Below are 18,535 nucleotides of genomic sequence, written 5' to 3'. Positions count from 1 at the left end.
TCTGTCAAATGTGTTTGAGATACATGTCAGGGACACGGGGACGTCGGTGGATGCTTCTACCCTTACGGAATCAGTATCTTAACGCTATCGAAATTAAGAATGAAAAATAATGATTCCTGTTGCTAGTTTGATATATACAGACAAACTGCATTATTGAGGAACCAAGTAAAACCGCAGTTTTCTATTACATACTATCAACAGCCAACAAAGCGCTCTTGCAAGTTTGTACGGCGGATCGTGTTGCATAAATCTAAATATGAGACGAGTCTGAGTGTCGTACGTAAATATATTGTACGTTCAGAGAAGAACTGTTTTCATTATGAGTATATATATATATTGGGTGGTCCACTGATCGTGACCGGGCCAAATATCTCACGAAATAAGCGTCAAACGAAAAAACGAAACTTGTCTAGCTTGAATGGGGAAACCGTATGGCGCTATGGTTGGCCCGCTAGATGGCGCTGCCATAGGTCAAACGGATAACTGCTTTTTTTTTAAAATAGGAACCCCCATTTTTTATTACATATTCGTGTAGTACGTAAAGAAATATGAATGTATGAATGTTTTAGTTGCACCACTTTTTTCGCTTTGTAATAGATAGCGCTGTAATAGTCACAAACATATGGCTCACAATTTTAGATGAACAGTTGGTAATAGGTAGGTTTTTTAAATTAAAATACAGAACGTAGGTACATTTGAACATTTTATTTCGGTTGTTCCAATGTGATACATGTACCTTTGTGAACTTATCATTTCTGAGGACGCATGCTGTTACAGCGTGATTACCTGTAAATACCACATTAATGCAATAAATGCTCAAAATGATGTCCATCAACCTCAACGCATTTTGCAATACGTGTAACGACATTCCTCTCAACAGCGAGTAGTTCGCCTTCCGTAATGTTCGCACATGCATTGACAATGCGCTGACGGATGTTGTCAGGCGTTGTCGGTGGATCACGGTAGCAAATATCCTTCAACTTTCCCCACAGAAAGAAATCCAGGGACGTCAGATCCGGTGAACGTGCGGGCCATGGTATGGTGCTTCGACGACCAATCCACCTGTCATGAAATATGATACTCAATACCGCTTCAACCGCACGCGAGCTACGTGCCGGACATCCATTATGTTGGAAGTACATCGCCTTTCTGTCATGCAGTGAAACATCTTGTAGTAACGTCGGCAGAATGTTACGTAGGAAATCAGCATACATTGCACCATTTAGACTGCCATCGATAAAATTTGTCTGCTGCTGATGTGCGGATTAGCCGCGACAGCAGCTAAAACACCTACTTGGGCACCATCATTTGTTGCAGGTCGTGGTTGACGTTTCATACGTGGCTGAACACTTCCTGTTTCCTTAAATAACGTAACTATCCGGCGAACGGTCCGGACACTTGGATGATGTCGTCCAGGATACCGAGCAGCATACATAGTGCACGCCAGTTGGGCATTTTGATCACAATAGCCATACATCAACACGATATCGACCTTTTCCGCAATTGGTAAACAGACCATTTTAACAAGGGTAATGTATCACGAAGCAAATACCGTCCGCACTGGCGGAATGTTACGTGATACCACGTACTTATACGTTTGCGACTACTACAGCGCCATCTGCCACAAAGCGAAAAAAGTGGTTCAACTAAAACATTTATATTCCTTTACGTACTACACGAATATGTAATAAAATGGGGATTCCTATTTTAAAAAAACGCAGTTGATATCCGTTTGACCTATGGCAGCGCCATCTAGCCGGCCAACCATAGCGCCATCTGGTTTCCCCCTTCAAGCAAGCCGAGTTTCGTTCTTTGTAGTTTTTTCGTTTGATGCTTATTTCGTGAGATATATGGACCGATCACTATAAATGGACCACACTCTATATATAAACCCCCCATGAACCATGGACCTTGCCGTTGGTGGGGAGGCTTGCGTGCCTCAGCGATACAGATAGCCGTACCGTAGGTGCAACCACAACAGAGGGGTGTCTTTTGAGAGGCCAGGCAAACGTGTGGTTCCTGAAGAGGGGCAGCAGCCTTTTCAATAGTTGCAGGGGCAACAGTCTTTGCTGGTACTGCGAACGGCTGAAAGCAAGGGGAAACTACAGCCGTCATTTTTCCCGAGGGCCTGCAGCTTTACTGTATGGTTAAATGATGATGGCGTCCTCTTGAGTAAAATATTCCACAGGTAAAGTAGTCGAATTAAATCGGGTGATGCTGCGGGAATTAGTTTAGGAAATGAGACGCTTAAAGTAGTAACGGAGTTTTGGGGAGCAAAATAACTGATGATGGTCGAAGTAGAGAGGATATAAAATGTAGACTGGCCATGGCAAGGAAAGCGTTTCTGAAGAAGAGAAATTTGTTAATATCGAGTATAGATTTAAGTGTCAGGAAGTCGTTTCTGAACGTATTTGTATGGAGTGTAGCCATGTATTGAAGTGAAACGTGGACGATAAATAGTTTAGACAAGAAGAGAATAGAAGCTTTCGAAATGTGGCGCTACAGAAGAATGCTGAAAATTAGATGGGTAGATCACGTAAGTAATGAGGAGGTATTGAATAGAATTGGAGAGAAGAGAAATTTGTGGCACAACTCGACTAGAATAAGGGATCGGATGGTAGGGCATGTTCTGAGGCATCAAGGGATCACCAATTTAGTACTGGAGGGCAGCGTGGTGGGTAAAAATGGTAGAGGGAGACCAAGAGATGAATACACTAAACAGGTTCAGAAGGATGTTTGTTGCAGTAGGTACTGGGAGATGAAGAAGCTTGCACAGGATAGAGCAGCACGGAGAGCTGCATCAAACCAGTCTCTGGACTGAAGACCACAACAGCATCCCGGCGCCCCACGCAGGCCGTCCTCTCTAGTTTTATGTTTCCCGCTTACGTTAGTGCAAGAAGCGTTGCCTCCAAAGGGGAAGTGCAAGTACAAGCGAACCTCCACCTAGCTGTATTGCCATCTGCGCCCGTTTTCCTCCTGGTTCCGCTCTGATAAGGTAGCGCGGCCATCTGTCTGTAGTTCGAGTCAGGTCATACAGTCAAACAGGAAATAACTGCAACGTATGCCAGCGAAGACTACACCAATATGATACTGATCTATGAGGAGACGCAGTGCAATGCACTGAGGCTAAAGCCTGTATTCACAGCGACATCTACCTTCTGCATATGATTTTAGAAGTAAAGAGTTACAGAGTTGCGTTTCAGAAACGTGGGAGCTTTCCAGGTACAATGTGTCATGGAAAGACCAATACGCGACGCACCTGATGGTACCCGGAATGTTATTGAGTATTTTGGAGCGCATACCAATCACATAAGCACAGCTTAAATGAAAATAGCGCGTACGTACAATGTAGTACAAACGAAAGTGTTATCGTGCTATTGCATTTAGGTTGCTATATTTTTGTACGTATAATAATAATAACAATAATAATATGGTCATTATTATTAATATTATGAAAGTCGTTAGATCTCGCTCAGTAATACCTATTTATCATCGTAATTACGACAAAGAAGAGCTGCAGTGTACCTGGAGATATCGAGGTCTTCAGTACAAAGGATTCTGGAGGAACGAAAATGGCATCTCTTTAGGCTACAACTACACCAAAAGTTATATGGGAACGATTTCCAGCATCGGGTATCGTTCTGCAGACGTCTCATAAGCAAAGTCGCCGTGAATCTGGGTTCCATCAGGCAGATTTTATTGGGAAATGAATGCTATTTCGCCAGTGACCTCACTGTCAATAACCACAATCTAAATTACTAGGCTTCTGCAAATCTTCGCTGGCTACGACCACGCCACATGCAAGCGCACTGGGCTGTTAACATAAGTTGCGGCATTCTAGGAGACTATATCATTGGATCAGTCTATCTGACTCCCAGGCTAAATGGTCGGCCGTATTTGTAATTCCTACACAATGAGCTGAATGTGGGGCATCTCCTAGAAGACATCCCACTTCAGTTAGCTGCGAGGCATTGGTTTCAGCATGATGGTGCACCACCCCACTATTGTAGAGGGGTTAGGGACTATTTCAACAATGTGTACCCTGAACGGTGGATAGGTCGTGGTGGTTGCATTCTATGGCCCGCGAGATCTCCTGATTTAACGCCTTTGGATTTTTTATTATGAGGTTATATCAAAATCAGAGTTTACGAAACGGAATCAGAAAATCCTGATGTGTTAAAAGAACGAACACGTTATGCTGCCGCTTTAGTATCTGCAGAAATATTAAGAGGTATCCATGCTAATACCGAGAGACACTTACATCAATGCATACCACAATGTGGACATGCTTCTGAACATTTGCATAATGAATAATGCAATTATAAAGATCTGTAAGTCTATGACATAGGTTTAAAAGAACACCATTTATGACATTATTATATTCATTGTTCTTTATTGCTAGCGAAGATATACTGGTATTTATGTAATACTGGCAATTGTGAAGCACAAATTGGTGCATTATGAGTTGTGAATAAATTAGCTGTAAACAGATAATTAATATGCTTTGGCCCTTGTCCGTATTGTTTTAGTCAGTGACAATCATTCTTCTACACAGACATCTTTCTCGAACCCAGGAGTCAAGCCCAGCACTCCTCTTACAGGAAGCAAGTTTTCTAACGACGAGCTATAATACCATTATAGCTGTAATGTGTTTATTTTCAAGCATGATACAGAAATATTAAGCAAACCTATCGGCATCTGTGGTATCCGGGACTAACGAGCTATACTATCTGAAGTATTACACATAAAATGATTATTGATGATTAACTTTGATGTATCCTGCATTGCATCCTAAACACCTTTTTCCAAAGCTGTTTCACAGAGGAAGACCGCACTGCAGTTCCTTCTCTAAATCCTCGCACAAACGAAAAAATGGCTGACATCGAAATAAGTGTCCAGGGAATAGAAAAGCAACTGGAATCACTCAACCGAGGAAAGTCCACTGGACCTGACGGGATACCAATTCGATTCTACACAGAGTACGCGAAAGAACTTGCCCCCCCCCCCCCCCCCTTCTAACAGCCGTGTACCGCAGGTCTCTAGAGGAACGGAAGGTTCCAAATGATTGGAAAAGAGCACAGGTAGTCCCAGTCTTCAAGAAGCGTCGTCGAGCAGATGCGCAAAACTACAGACCTATATCTCTGACGTCGATCTGTTGTAGAATTTTAGAACATGTTTTTTGCTCGAGTATCATGTCGTTTTTGGAAACCCAGAATCTACTATGTAGGAATCAACATGGATTCCGGAAACAGCGATCGTGTGAGACCCAACTCGCTTTATTTGTTCATGAGACCCAGAAAATATTAGATACAGGCTCCCAGGTAGATGCTATTTTTCTTGACTTCCGGAAGGCGTTCGATACAGTTCCGCACTGTCGCCTGATAAACAAAGTAAGAGCCTATGGAATATCAGACCAGCTGTGTGGCTGGATTGAAGTGTTTTTAGCAAACAGAACACAGCATGTTGTTATCAATGGAGAGACGTCTACAGACGTTAAAGTAACCTCTGGCGTGCCACAGGGGAGTGTTATGGGACCATTTCTTTTCACGATATATATAAATGACCTAGTAGATAGTGTCGGAAGTCCCATGCGGCTTTTCGCGGATGATGCTGTAGTATACAGAGAAGTTGCAGCATTAGAAAATTGCAGCGAAATGCAGGAAGATCTGCAGCGGATAGGCACTTGGTGCAGGGAGTGGCAAGTGACCCTTAACATAGACAAATGTAATGTATTGCGAATACATAGAAAGAAGGATCCTTTATTGTATGATTATATGCTAGCGGAACAAACTCTGGTAGCAGTTACTTCTGTAAAATATCTGGGAGTATGCGTGCGGAACGATTTGAAGTGGAACGATCATATAAAATTAATTGTTGGTATGGCGGGTACCAGGTTGAGATTCATTGGGAGAGTCCTTAGAAAATGTAGTCCATCAACAAAGGAGGTGGCTTACAAAACACTCGTTCGACCTATACTTGAGTATTGCTCATCAGTGTGGGATCCGTACCAGATCGGGTAGACGGAGGAGATAGAGAAGATCCAAAGAAGAGCGGTGCGTTTCGTCACAGGGTTATTTGGTAACCGTGATAGCGTTACGGAGACGTTTAACAAACTCAAGTGGCAGACTCTGCAAGAGAGGCGCTCTGCATCGCGGTGTAGCTTGCTCGCCAGGTTTCGAGAGGGTGCGTTTCTGGATGAGGTATCGAATATATTCCTTCCCCCTACTTATACCTCCAGAGGGGATCACGAATGTAAAATTAGAGAGATTAGAGCGTGCACGAAGGCTTTCAGACAGTCGTTCTTCCCGCGAACCATACGCGACTGGAACAGGAAAGGGAGGTAATGACAGTGGCACGTAAAGTGCCCTCCGCCACACACCGTTGGGTGGCTTGCGGAGTATAAATGTAGATGTAGATGTAGAAGCGTTGGTCTTACGTTTAGCAGGGCTCCTCTCTGTTGGTGTGCAGTCCCCTTTACTGTTCTGATTAAGCAAACCTATCGGCATCTGTGGTATCCGGGATTAACGAGCTATACTATCTGAAGTATTTCACATAAAATGATTATTGATGATTAACTTTGGTGTATCCTGCATTGCGAATACTGTATCGTCATATCACATAGTCCTTACATGCCTTCTCAAGAGATTAAGTACTGTGAATATACAATGGTTGGAGGGTCAAGGTCTAGTCATTCACCGTTCTCGCCAGCTGCTAAAAATAAGATCGACTTGTATCACTGAGGGATGTGCTATCCTTATTTTGGTCGGTAAGCAACGGTAGAAACGCAATTACGACGCCGTTACTGCTGTATGTAAATTTATGTGCGTAACAGGAAACTCAATTTCCGGTGCTTCTGCATCCGTAATAGACACCAGTTCTTCACACCCGACGTTAACCACTCTCTACCTACGAAGCTATGATGGAGTCAGCTTTCAGTCAACTGACTTCTAAGATTTTTTTGTTCCACTATTTGTTATTAGACTGCGAATTATTCACATTCTCTTGATTCTTTTTCATAGCTAGAAGATTGTATTTTATTATGGTACCGGTACTGTGGCAAAATGATGTACTAAGAGGAGTACAGTATTACTCAGTTCCTTATAACTGCTTTATATCTTTACTTTCAATACTGGCACTGCTTCTTTCTCGTGTAAATTAAGTTAGGTGACTGGGGAGTTCATCATGCGTATGTTTGGACATATCTGTGTATACTAATTTCATGGGTCTTGAAAATTGGCACTCAGTTCTTCTCCCTTTGACTTACCGCCTTCCTTCTCGAAACAGATGCTATCATTTCACCTAATCAGGCTTCGTCTTCAGGTATAGGAACGATATAATTATATATCATTACGTTAGATGGAGTTTACCCAAGAATTATTATTAATCAAAGGAGGACATCTTTGTTTCCTTCTTTCACTGTGATCCAGATTTGTCATTTAATTTGGCCATTCATTTACGATATTTTAAAAAACTACTATGACATCAGAATCATCAGCAACTTTGGCCGATCTGATGCGAGAATTGCTCGTAAAAAGGGAAATAGTGAATTTGGAAAACGATGGGGCCCCATGGCATGGTTTTTCGAATCCCGGTCTACCAATCCTGCTTTAGATATTTTAGGATGGACCTAAATTATTAAAAGTTAATGTTAGAGTAGTTACGTCCCAGATGTTTATAGAAACGATAAATGACCGTCTGTGTCCACGGCTAAGCGAGTTGGTCGCGTGACGCAAGACAAACAGACTACCTGTACAAAGTACACAAACGTTTACAGAGTGCCCAAATATTGACTTCTAAAACATTTTAGAAGATACCACTTAAGCAAATAAGTAAACGCAAACACTGCTTTACTACTCACAAACGCACTAACTTTCACACACAGTCTCTCTCTCTCTCTCTCTCTCTCTCTCTGTCTCAAGCGCACACACATACGCTGTACTCTTTGCACTCTGATTCTAAATAATACAATGTTGCATGACGTTTGACTCTTTCTGTGGCTCCGTATTTAGTTTTTACAAGGTTTCCGATAAATAATAACGATATTTCAAACAACGACAACGCTTTAGTCGACAACGTATATGCTGTTTTCTAGTGTCAGCATATGAAGTTATCAAATTTGTGTTCGGATAAATATTTACCTTAAATTCTTCATTTGTGTGGCCATAGTGTCCGTAGTTGGTTTATAATTCGTGAGGGTATTTTTGATCCGTCATTGCAACTACAAAAATGCGTGATTTTTTCACCACACACGTTTCGCTTTATTGATGTAAAGCGTAATCAGTGGTCTGTAATTAAGTTTATTTACATTTTGATTTGCTTTTTAGATCGAAAAACAATTCATTAAGAATAGGCTAGTTTGTACTTACGGTGATTTTTCGGCTGCTTTCTCGCTTACATCGGGAAATGCCGACGCCGATGTAAGCGAGAAAGCAGCCGAAAAATGGTATATGGAACATATAATTAGCTGACGAGCTAAAAAGCAATGATTGCAAAACATCTTTTATAGACACCATTAGAGGTGATGACCTATTTATCTTTTCAGGATTTTGCCGCTTTCGATTCCAGTTGCAACGCGCCAACTAAGCTTTCCGTAATGTTAATCTTTGAGTCTAAGAATCACGAATACCTGGTGATCGTAGGATGTATATCAAGTAATTAAGGGAGTATGTGGTTTGAAGTATCACAGCTGCAAAACTGCATCGGTTTCTGACTTTGTTTCCCCGGCATCGGTGGCTTTGGAGCAGCGTTGTTTTCTCCTAAAGCTGGGGTCTTGGATTCTGAACTTGTTTTTGGCATTGTTGTCTGCTTTGGCCCCTTCCACAGGCGGATATTGTATAAGGAGCGATCAAAAAGTTTCCCTTCGAAGGCCGTACAATCCAGAATCGGTATGCCGGACAAGGAAAATCGCCGTGAACACTGAGGCAGTCATCCGACCGACGCATCAGGCTGACGATACCCATTTGGTAAACTACCAGGTATTACTGCGCGAAGCCGGCCGAAGTGGCCACGCGGTTCTGGCGCTGCAGTCTGGAACCGCGAGACCGCTACGGTCGCAGGTTCGAATCCTGCCTCGGGCATGGATGTGTGTGATGTCCTTAGGTTAGTTAGGTTTAACTAGTTCTAAGTTCTAGGGGACTAATGACCTCAGCAGTTGAGTCCCATAGTGCTCAGAGCCATTTGAACCATTTTACTGCGCGAAGAAGTCAGCAACTGCTTGCTGCACATCCCGGTCTGATAGAAATCATTCTCCCTTCGATACTTTTTCAAGGGACCGAATGCGTGATACTCGCATGAGGAGAGAGCAGGGCTAGCGAGTGCGTGATCGAGTGTCTCCAACTCGAGTTGGCGCAATTTCTGCGTCACGACATCTGCGATACGGGGAAGTGCGTTGTCGTGAAGCAACAGCATCCCCTGTTGCATCTGGTTTTCGACAGATTTGCTGCCCCATATCAATTCTTCATTCTTTGGTGGATGTTTACTCGTGTTTGCCCTTTGGCAGCTAAGAAAAGAATAACACCACTTTGGTCCTGTTCGGACGTATTTGGTAATAACTTCAAAATAGTTCGCGCTTCGACGTTTACCGCACGCACGTTGGAAAGACACGAATGACACACTAATCCCTTTCCTAAATGTCGGTGCTTGTATAACCGCACCGTAGTGGAGCTACGTTGTATATACGCTTCACCAACATCCTCAAACGGAAACTTTTTGATCGCCCCTTATATGCAGGGTGTTCAGAAGCAGTGTGTAACGCTTGTAAGAGTGTTGCAGGGTAGGTTATGCTGAGAAATAATTTTTAAGGGAAAAATTCGATGCGTTGCGCCGTTTCCGAGCTAATTAGCACTGAAGTTAATCACAGTGTGGCGCGCTCAAACTGAAGCGGCCCGTTACAGATGCTGACGTCAAAGTATTCTTAAAACCGAACAAGAAAGCGGCACTAAAACTGGACACGGGATGGTAGTAAGAATCGAACTCGAGCCAAAGGCTGAGAAGTATCGTGCGCTGTCATCCACGTTATGAGAAGAACTGACACCTTCAATGCCATTAACTCGAGAACGGTGCAACGTATCGAATTTTTATCTTAACAATTGTTTCTCAGTACTGCAACATCCTTACAAGCTTTTCAGACTGTTTCTGACCACCCTGTATAGGCGGCGCATCGTCAAGTCAGAGTGGCAAATGCCATTACAACCGAATTCCTTGCGAATATGTCATTTCTTACATGGGCCAGCCTATTAGAACAGTAGAGGAAAGCTGCAAGGAACATCAGTGACACACCAGACAGAAACAACCAAGCAAATCAGTTGTCACCGAGCGCTCCCTTGAATGAAATCACCAAATGAAATCAATATCGTGGTGTGAACGCCAAGTTTCTGTGACAGCGTAATTAAGGAGTCTATCAAAAGAAGTACGTCGAAAGAAAGTGAAAATGGACGGATGTTTTAATGTAGACACTATTAGTGTCCGGCAGTCTATTATTAAGATCTCGGCGGCTATCACATCCACGAGAACAGGAAAGCACTGAGAGAACGTATGTTTCACTGACTATCAGTGCGGGCTCTGAAACAACAAAAAAACATCAAAGGGCGTATTGGGCGTCGGAAGTCGAATTGAGCTATAATAGCTACGCTCATCCAGTGCTCTAGACCACAAGACAGCCGCTTTCAGTCCTCTTTACTGAAAAGAGCCTTTGGGTGGCTCGGAAGAAGAGGAGAGGCGATATTAGATCATCAGAAAGTAGGCTTAGGTACTCAAGTAAATATCAGATGTCTTCAGAGTCCCATGAAGTAAAGTAAAACAAGAAAGTGGATGGTAATCCACCTGTCGGAAAAGCATTTAGGCTCAGAGTCCCTTTCGAATTTTTCAAGAACAGTGGTGTGCATACCTTCACTACCTCCCAACTTCTCACTTTTCCTTCGTGCCTTACGCGTCCATAGAAACACAAATATAGCACTATATTGCGCAAGCGGAAATTGTAATAGTCTACACGATACTGAGACAGACACGACATTTCCTATGACGCAGAGGAAGGCAGCACCAGTCCATTCTCAGGACAGCACTGAGGGATTCACTTGTGGACTTATCGCTCAGTCGACTGAGCATGCTCGTATGTATCAGTTTTGTTAATGAAAGAGAAGTTGTTCGAAGAAAAAAAGTGTTTCTGTAGCCATATTAATTTCTAGCTAATGTTTACAACCTCACGACGGTATTATACATCTGGCTTCTACTTAATTTGAAATTGTGCACCATCAAACCGAAAGCAGATAGCTAACACTAAACTTACGAATGATAGTATCGCTTGTGTGTTTTAACACGCAATATAAGTTTCCAAACTGCTATTCGTAAGATTCTGAGTAAAATTTACGTGCAGTAAGAATCTGCCTCCGTAGTTCTTAGTTTAAACTCAGTTTAAATACAGATTTTCAATATGCATTGTTAACAGCAACTGATCATAACTGAAAATAAACTATATTTTCAAATACATCCTTTCCACTTACCGTAGTAGTCCTGACAGTGCACATGGTGTACCTGAAACAGAAAGGCGAAGTATTACTCTCAAACTACAAGTGAGTGGTTTTCAAAAATGGCTCTGAGCACTATGAGACTTCACTTCTGAGGTCATCAGTCCCCTAGGACTTAGCACTACTTAAACCTAACTAACCTAAGGACATCACGCACATCCATGCCCGAGGCAGGATTCGAACCTGCGACCGTAGCGGTCGCGCGGTTCCAGACTGTAGCGCCTAGAACGGCTCGGTCACCCCGGCCGGCAGTGGTTTACAGAAACGTATGATTCACATCATCGCGAAAACATTGTAATATATAGTTTTGTGGAAGTATAACAAATAACCTATTACGAACCATGTGGAACCGAATTTGTGGTTTCTTATGTGGGAATAGGACTCCTGAAATCTGAGCTCCACTAGAAACACCTAACTGTGATATGAGGACACATGTATGTTAGTGTCAACTAGAAGTATGCAAGAAAAACAGAGAACTCCATAAAAAAAATCTGTGAAAGGAGAAGGAGACAAACGAGAATAAGCGAAAGAAGAAGAAGAAGAAGAGGAAGACAGAACACTATTAGGTGAAGAACAAGGACACTCACTAAGCTCCTCTGTGATCACGAACATATCTTGTGTAGTATACTGACGTGGAAAGTAAATTTGTAGAGCAATAAACATAGTTTAAGGACAGGAAACATTGCCATTTCTGTAAATTATAGTGTTAAACAGAAACTAAAATTTAATTTTAATAAGAGCCAAAAGTATGGACACAATACCGTCATTACGCTATAGATTCATATTGTCAAAAATATAACATGTTTTCATCCATAATCTAACCATTTGCATCTAGATATTCATTACTTTGAGCTTCAAGGCTAAAAGGTCGGAAAAACGGAAGTAGCGCCGGCCCCTCGCGTCGCATGACCCTGTCCGTGACGTCACATTGGTCTGTCCGTGACGTCTTATTGTGCTGGCAGGTCGGAGGTACAGCGCTCTTCTTGGGTCACCACCTCAAATATGAATCATATTGTCTCACCTCCAGTAAGTTCTGGGCGTTTCGGCACCATTTATAAAGAGAGGATACTTCACCAGCCAAGGAAATCAGTTGTCATTGATGATGTTAACGGTGGTCATATACATTGAAAGTTGTATTTAATTTGATGGGGTTTGAAAGACAATGACATTTTCATTGAAAGGTGTATTTAATTTGATGGGGTTTGAAAGACAATGATATTTTATTGATGTGCCATATCGTCAAATACTGCCAGATAAAAATATGACTGATGTTCAACTGTTACATGGACCAGAGGGCAAAGCTCAAGAAGAAGGTGGACAATGTGTCTAGGGGCAAAAAGATAGCAATGGCAGACAATTGTCGTTTGTGTTCCTGTCAAACTATTTTCTCAAACATATTTTGTGACCTCTGTCTTTCTGTATTTGGGAGTGAAATATCATACGAACAAAAAGTGGAACAAAAATAAACTAAGAGGAAATGGATGATGGTTTCTAAGAACGAGAACAGTGACTTTCTAAACATCAAAACTGGGAAAATAGAGGACTAGAAGAGGAGATAGAACTCAAATATCCAAAAAAAAGTATGAAAATTGTACAAGCAGGGAAACCAACGAAGATAACGGGAGTGGAAAATCCAGGTGAAGGAAGCTTATTTCTTCGGCAAGAAAGCTTTGCTCTTACTAGACACAGACACGAAACTGAGTTCCTGGAGCATAACAATTGGAGCAAAGCATTACATAAAAATCACATGTGAACCATGGGGAAACTAGAAATGATGAAACTGGGAAAATCTGAACAAACATTCTACAGAACTTTCGTAGAATCAAGGTGACAGATGCTGTAGCAAATGCAGTATGAAAACGAATAGATGACGAAGCAAGTATATGGAAGAATGTTACAAGAAGAAAGAATGTACTAGTAAAAATACGAAGCAGCATTCACGAACAAGTTTGTCACCGAATAGAAACATACACTCCCGTTATCTTCGTTTGTTTCTCAGCTTGTACAATTTTTATACTTTTTTTTTTAGATATTTGAGTTCTATCTCTAGTCCTATCTTCTAGTACTCTATTTTCCCAGTTTTGATGTTTAGAAAGTCAGCAGCAAAAGAACCTATCCAGATGCTTGGATCAAAGGATATCCCTAACGTACTTACCCTAATCTTACACCTTCCAGTGTTTACCTTTCTCGCACCATATGTAATACCAACCAAGAAAGTTTCTTTGTGGACGAAAATGCACTTTGAATTTGGGCTGACGACATCTTTATCTCCGAACCAGTAGCTTTCTACAGGTTTGGTATCCAAAATATGTCTGGGCTCATTAGTATGTTTTAGTTAATGTGAGAAGAAATATTGTTGATGTTTAAATTCCCTCTTACGTTTTTCTGTGATATTCAATAAACCAACGAGAAGCGCTAGAAAAATATGCGCTGTTCTAATACAAATTAATGACAACTTACTATGATAACCTTATGACAAATTCTAATTTACTGAAACAAAAACTACCCGTAACACGAGCCTGGCCAAAACTTCACACGTTGGTAGGAATAACGCACTTTTGTCTTGATATGATCTGAGTGAACGTGAAGTCCTGTGTACTACTGAAGAAACATATTGCGACTACCGTGAAAATATATAAAACTGGCCAGGAGAGTAGACCCAAAAAGAAACCAAGTTAAGAAATCATTCAATGCCACATATAAATCAATCAAACTGTGTATTCACACAAAAATTACAGATTATGTTGGCATAAGCAGAACAATTGAAGCTTTAACAAGGATGCAATGTTGAAACTTCTTAAAAATTTCGTCATGCGAGAAGAATTAAGATGGAGGAGTTAAGATTACGTTACTGATTATAGGTCTGAAAACTTGCAGCTCAGTAAGAGAAGAAGTAAAAGTATAACAAATTGTCTAGGTCTGCACTGAGACTGGAACCAAGAGCAATGGCATCTCCCCCGTCACAAAGCGGCCATGTGACCACTTTGCTAGCATGCCAGTACAACCTGCAATATGCTCTAATCACTGTAGTAATTGATTATGCACATAATTTGCAGCATAAAATGTGGGATTAGTGGCAGGTACCTTCATAGAATGAAATCACAACTTTGATAGCCCAGTGTTACACCTTAAGTGAGAATAATTCACATTATTTATTGGAAATGACAAGAAAATATCAATTGAATTTAACAGGATAAGTCTGAACGGTTCTAGGAGGTAAATCGACATCATTTGCCAAACGTATATTACAATGTTGCCACTTCTCGGTTGGAGTAGCAACAGGAAGATACATTTGCACAGCTGGTTTGTTTCTTTTCCGGCTTGCACTTGGCATGCTCTGTCTTCAGAAGAGGCTGTAGCGCCGACTGCCACCACTTCGACTGTGACCCGAAAAACCTAACGAACAGGCCAATGAGTCTCATTTGCATTTCTGTAACTATGATTTGGATCTAAAGCATAACAGGCCAATGAGTCTAATTTGCATTTCTGTAATTGATTTGGATCTAAAGCATAATTACAAATAATTCCGATATGCATCTGTTGCAACTCGAACAACATAAATAAAGAGAAGTTGGAATTATTTAGACGGCCTTCAGGAATTATTCAAACAGCTCTCCTCTGCTGTAACTGTCATAGCTATATTTGTTTTTCTGTCTTAAGCGTACTGAAAACTAAGAAGCTCATTCAACTGAAACTATACATCTTTACCAAGACCATCTGTGTTAACATTATGAGTAAATAACATTTTTAATACTATACATTTAAAACAGTTTTGCTTAAGAATCCTCTTCTTGGCACCCCCTTAACATATATCAACAACATAAGATCAATTACAGAACTCAAACATCTTCAAGGAAATTTAATAAGCTGTGTAAAATATATAGTTTCGAACTAGAAAAGCAAACTGTGCAATGAAATATAGCACAGGGACAGGAAAACAGGACTCAAGAAGCCGTGAAGAAATTGAAACAACTTAATGAGTGCAGTGCATGTTCGATTCAAGCTTCCGATAACATGAAAGGAGGTACCGGGCTCGAATCCTAGTAAGACAAAACTTTCTCTTTTCGTCATTTCTGCTTCTGTCATATGGTGAATAAGATCGATATCGAACATTTGGTAGTGCTTCTTTAGCAATGAGATTAGATTCTGAGTTCGTATACCCGATCAACACAAGCTTTACGTCATGTCATTGCAAGGTTAAATATGAGCGCACGTTGTTACGTTTGACTGAAACCACATTTAAAATCTTTCATGGTTAGTTAATAGGAACAATAGTTGCTGGACAGAATTTCTGGATGACGTACAAAAATTTTCGTAATATGTTTGAAGTTGAAACTTGTATTTTGAAATCTCATTTACTGTAATTAATTTTAGCTTACAAGCTTTAAAGACTGTGTCATGTATAATGAGTTGTTTCCTGACATTTACGTTATCATGATATTAATTGGCATGTAGACTAATAGCCATAGTGAGTAGCCGGCCGGTGTGGCCGAGCGGTTCTAGGCGCTACAGTCTGGAACCGCGCGACCTCTACGGTCGCAGGTACGAATCCTGCCTCGGGCATGGATGTGTGTGATGTCCTTAGGTTAGTTAGGTTTAAGTAGTTCTAAGTTCTAGGGGACTGATGACCTCAGCAATTAAGTCCCATAGTGTTCAGAGCCATTTGAATCATAGTGAGCGGTGTTCACTTAGTGGTGTCTTGTAGTATCCATTTTGTATAGTCGAATGACTGTGCCGAAAAGAGGTTAGAGTACCTGCAAGAAAGTTACGTTATGTGTGTTGCATACAAATCAGGTGGAAAGCAATTCAGGTCGTTCGGGTACTTTTGAGCATGATAATACCGTAGAAATTTTATAGTTTACAACTACTCAAATGTTTGTATCAAGTTACCTAGTGTGTTAAAGCGCATGTTTATGTAAAGGAGAACCTAGGCTAATTTCCCCCCCAGAATGTGCTGCTATTTAATATCCAGACTTATTAACATTGTGTGCTGGGCGGTGGGCACGACTCATTCATTACCCGTATATTTCTCGTTTCTTACCAACTGGACTAATGAGGCACGGCCCACTTTTAAGCTTTCGTATGCCAGTACCTCCCTCATATATTCCGAATTCCTTAGTAAAAAGCAACCCAAAGTATCTGGGCTTTAGTTCGCTTCGTCAGTTTCAATCTGGAAGTTTCAAAGTATACAGCGTTTGACGATTGGCAGATTTGCGCTACCACGCGAATGTTCAAAAGAAATATCCTATTATGATTTTTTTGTATATTCTCACATATAGACACCTGGTTTATGCATCCAGCCATGCCGATATTAGCAAGTTCTGCACTATGTTGGTACCCTGGAACACGGCACTCCCACTTGAGCGGAAGGGCAGGAGACATTTGCATTGTATCGATGTCTACATTATTTCTATCTTGCCAAGCCATTTTTCTGAATATCCGAGTTTGTGACCGTTTTTCATGAATTTTCATGCCATACGCATGCATAAAAGCGGGTAGATTCTGCGTTCCAAAGGTTACCCGTATTGTAAGGCTGTCTGTGACTGCATGAGCAATATCATTTTGTGCCAGAGTTTCTATGCATATATATGGAAAATCGAAGGCAGGACACGATGAAATCCAGTGCTAAGATACAGCCTGCATATTTCGATTTATGATTACGACTTATCTCCCGTTTCCCACAAAGTACTGACAATTAAAATTTCTTCCATAGTCAGTATTCCAATGGGCTACTTCTGAGGTGATCACCAACGCACATTACTGATCTTGGCTACGGAGACCGTACTCATTATTTTCGTTTTTGTTACTCCTGTACTGTGACTGACGCAGAGACAATAGAGCCTTCTCATTTTCAAGACTGCAGTCGGAGGATATTATGTAAAAGCAATTGGAAGAGCACTGGTTCGAGCACGCAAAAGGCTGTAAAGGCTTTTCCTTTGATCATACAGATTTTTAATTAAATTACTCATTGTCAATTCAACACCTGAAATAACGTGCATAAAAACGGTTAGAGGAGAAACCAAAATGATGGAGTAATAAAACTGTGAGGTTTGACAGTTACATTATTTCAGTTAATAAGTAGATCACTCTTTTATACGAGTGTAACAATGCATCATACATTTCAATAGAACGGACGACTGTTTATGCACCTTACTCCCAGTACATATCTATATTCGATAACTGATTCCAGCAGTACTTCGCACATGTTATTTTTCGGTTTTCCCAGCAAAACCGAGAAATGAAAGTGCATTATTGTTTCAGAAATGCAGTACTCTGTATCTTTTCTGATGATAACCCTCAGTCGCAAGCGACGAAAAGAATCTTTTAAGTTTTTGTTTTCGTTGAATTGACGAACATACGTCTACTTAGTTTCATAAAACACTCAATGGAAGTTTGTGTTTTTCTCAAGTCCTACTTGGTCACACTAATCATAATGACTCATTGCAATTGCAGATAATTACGATTGCAGAGAATTGGACATTTTTTAAAGACGCTATTATCATTTCTTCTGAATTCCTCTTTTCTGTTACATTCCCTTTCCTGTCACCATTAGCGTCATTAGAAAAATGGATTAGCTCTGTTTCGACAAGATTTTGAATGGAGTAAATCTGCAGAATTCCTGTAGGAAACGTTATGGGGTCCGTCATTGGTGATTTGGAGAATCCACAGAAACGAATCTGTGTGACTGAGCTAATATTTGAAGTCAGTTCCGGGTGACTATGAGTTTCAGCGACTTTTCCATTGAAGAACTGTGTTACATGGAAATAACATGCCTGGCGCACCTCCCCAAGGACTGTGTCTGCAGACCACCAGTAAGCGGAGCACAGCATTCGATAACCGACTACAGAGCGATAATCGATGTAAAAGTTCTTCAGATCCATTCAGGAATGAGTCATATCAAGAAATGAGGTCTGACGCAGCACACATCACTCTCGATTTGAAAATTCTTCTTCATTTCATTGCTGCTGTGCGTGCACGTACGTGTACTATGTGTCCAAAGTTCGTAATTGTTA

At 41.1% G+C, this 18,535-nt stretch overlaps 1 protein-coding gene across 1 annotated transcript in view; it reads right to left on the bottom strand.

Moving 5' to 3' along the window:
• LOC126251319 (uncharacterized) overlaps nucleotides 1-18,535 on the bottom strand; it is a 285,573-nt gene that overhangs the window by 241,747 nt on the left and 25,291 nt on the right. The window contains exon 2 of the mRNA XM_049951649.1: nucleotides 11,499-11,529. Coding sequence (XP_049807606.1) covers nucleotides 11,499-11,529 — 31 coding nt within the window. The remainder of the gene's footprint in view (nucleotides 1-11,498; nucleotides 11,530-18,535) is intronic.

This window comes from Schistocerca nitens, chromosome 4, assembly GCF_023898315.1.
Source record: "Schistocerca nitens isolate TAMUIC-IGC-003100 chromosome 4, iqSchNite1.1, whole genome shotgun sequence".
NCBI lineage: Eukaryota > Metazoa > Arthropoda > Insecta > Orthoptera > Acrididae > Schistocerca > Schistocerca nitens.
This window is presented reverse-complemented; position numbering and strand designations above follow the sequence as displayed.